Source organism: Amphimedon queenslandica, unplaced genomic scaffold (assembly GCF_000090795.2).
Source record: "Amphimedon queenslandica unplaced genomic scaffold, v1.1 AMPQUscaffold_11440, whole genome shotgun sequence".
Lineage (NCBI taxonomy): Eukaryota > Metazoa > Porifera > Demospongiae > Haplosclerida > Niphatidae > Amphimedon > Amphimedon queenslandica.
In genome coordinates this window covers 7,866-9,657 of record NW_003548318.1, presented here as the reverse complement: position 1 = coordinate 9,657, position 1,792 = coordinate 7,866, and the positions used below count along the sequence as shown (strand labels likewise).

At 34.2% G+C, this 1,792-nt stretch overlaps 1 protein-coding gene across 1 annotated transcript; it reads right to left on the bottom strand.

The window, feature by feature from the left end:
- Positions 1–132: 132 nt before the first annotated feature.
- Positions 133–1,783, bottom strand: LOC105315203 (uncharacterized protein P19A11.02c-like; the record flags this gene model as incomplete). The annotated part of the gene is made up of 4 exons (XM_020005416.1): positions 1,444–1,783; positions 555–1,391; positions 236–361; positions 133–185 (listed from the first exon to the last, which is right to left on the bottom strand). Coding segments are annotated over exons 1-4 (1,281 nt in total), but the record flags the coding sequence as incomplete, so codon positions are not given.
- Positions 1,784–1,792: the final 9 nt, after the last annotated feature.

Here is a 1,792-nt window from a genome sequence, read left to right as displayed (position 1 = left end):
ACATTTCATTTTCATTGATCTAAATTGAGATAAAGTAATGTACATAAGTATCATTGCATGATATACACATGCTTTCAGTGTAGCAATTTCAAATTTTCAATTGATATTGGGACAGCATTATTAATATATTACCTCTTGCTTTCCCTTTGATTTTATTTTTGGTTCATCATGTACCAATGGATCTCCTGTACAACATTATGTACTGTAATAATCATGAACTCAAATATTAGAATACCTTTCTTTTTTTCAATGGAGATGTCATAATAAGGATTGGTGATACTAGTCACTGAGGAATCAACAATCGTGTCGCTATGAATTCCATTTGTTACTGGCGCTTCTAGTTCATAATACAACTGTTCACCTGCAAATAAATATTATTCCCAAAAAATTATCACTTACAAGAATCTGATAAACTAAACAACATAATGAAAATAAACATTTTGCAAGAGTTAATTTCATAGTCCCCACACACAAACATGCATCAATTGTACACGGTAAATGTCTAGACTTAGTTGCTACTTGCTACAATAAACAGTACATAAATTATGTTATACCTTGTGAGGTTTGTATTTGATAGTTTGGATTGCTATGTCCAACTTCTTCCTCTTCTTTTGGGGTAATGTTGTTTAAGGAGTAAACAGGATTTGAATGAGAATCACTAATCCCGTCTCCTGGTATTTCTAATATTAATTGTTTTCGTCTCCTGCAGACTAATACACTAACAATTAGTATTACTAGTATGCCGACTGCTAATAATATAAATACTGTACTAATAACGCTTAATAGTATCGTAAATGTATGGTCTTTAGTCCCATTCCCTTGTACAGTGGGAGTTAGTGTATTTGTTGAAGTTCTAATAATTGTAATTGTGGGGAGTGGTGCTGAATTATTTGATGAAGAATGTACCATAGTAGTACTTACTAGTGCTTCTGTTGTCTGAAGCAGCACAGATGTTATGAGACTAGTATGTACTATTGAGACAGTGGGTTTTTTCTTGTGGGTAGTAGTAATAGATTTAGTACTAGTAGTAATGCTTGATGAAGGAAGATTAGATCTTGGAGGAATAGATGAAGGATTTGGTATAGTAGTTGTTGCAGAAATATGTACAGCACTTGTTGGAGGAAGAATAGGTTCAGTAGATGTAGAAGAGCTAGGAATATTTGTTGGAGTAAAATTTGATGTAGGAATAGTTGTTGGGGTAATAGGTACATTAGTGACTGGTGTTTGAATGATGCGTGTTGACAAACTGCTTGACAGTGTGTGGTATGCTGTCTGAGTTGTTGTCGTGGTGATGATGATCATAGTTGATTTAGGAATGACTTCAGATGTACTTTTGCTGTAAGAGGAAGTTATCATGAACATATCAGAAGTCATCAAAGGTATAGTTGACCCTATCAGTAATGAAGCATGAACTAGAAATTATAATAAAGTATTATCACTTACTTATTACAGCAGAGATGAGTGGATAATCATTAGAATCCATCCTTGTTAGTACACTGTTAGGTCCCAGTCTGTAGTTAAAAGGTCCATTGTGTTGTTGATAGAGCATATCAGTGCCAGTACTATTGATCATTAATACATCACCAGGTTGCACTCTGACCTCATCAGTCACAGTGATGTTATACACGTTGGAGTCTATTGCTGATGGAATAGTGTCTGTGTCTATTGATACTGCATTGGTTGTAGTATTATCAGAATGTCTTATCATTATCAATGGATGAGTATTAGTTGTAGCACCAATTATCCATTTTGTAATGATACCGTGACATGTGAACTTTATACTAGGGAACAC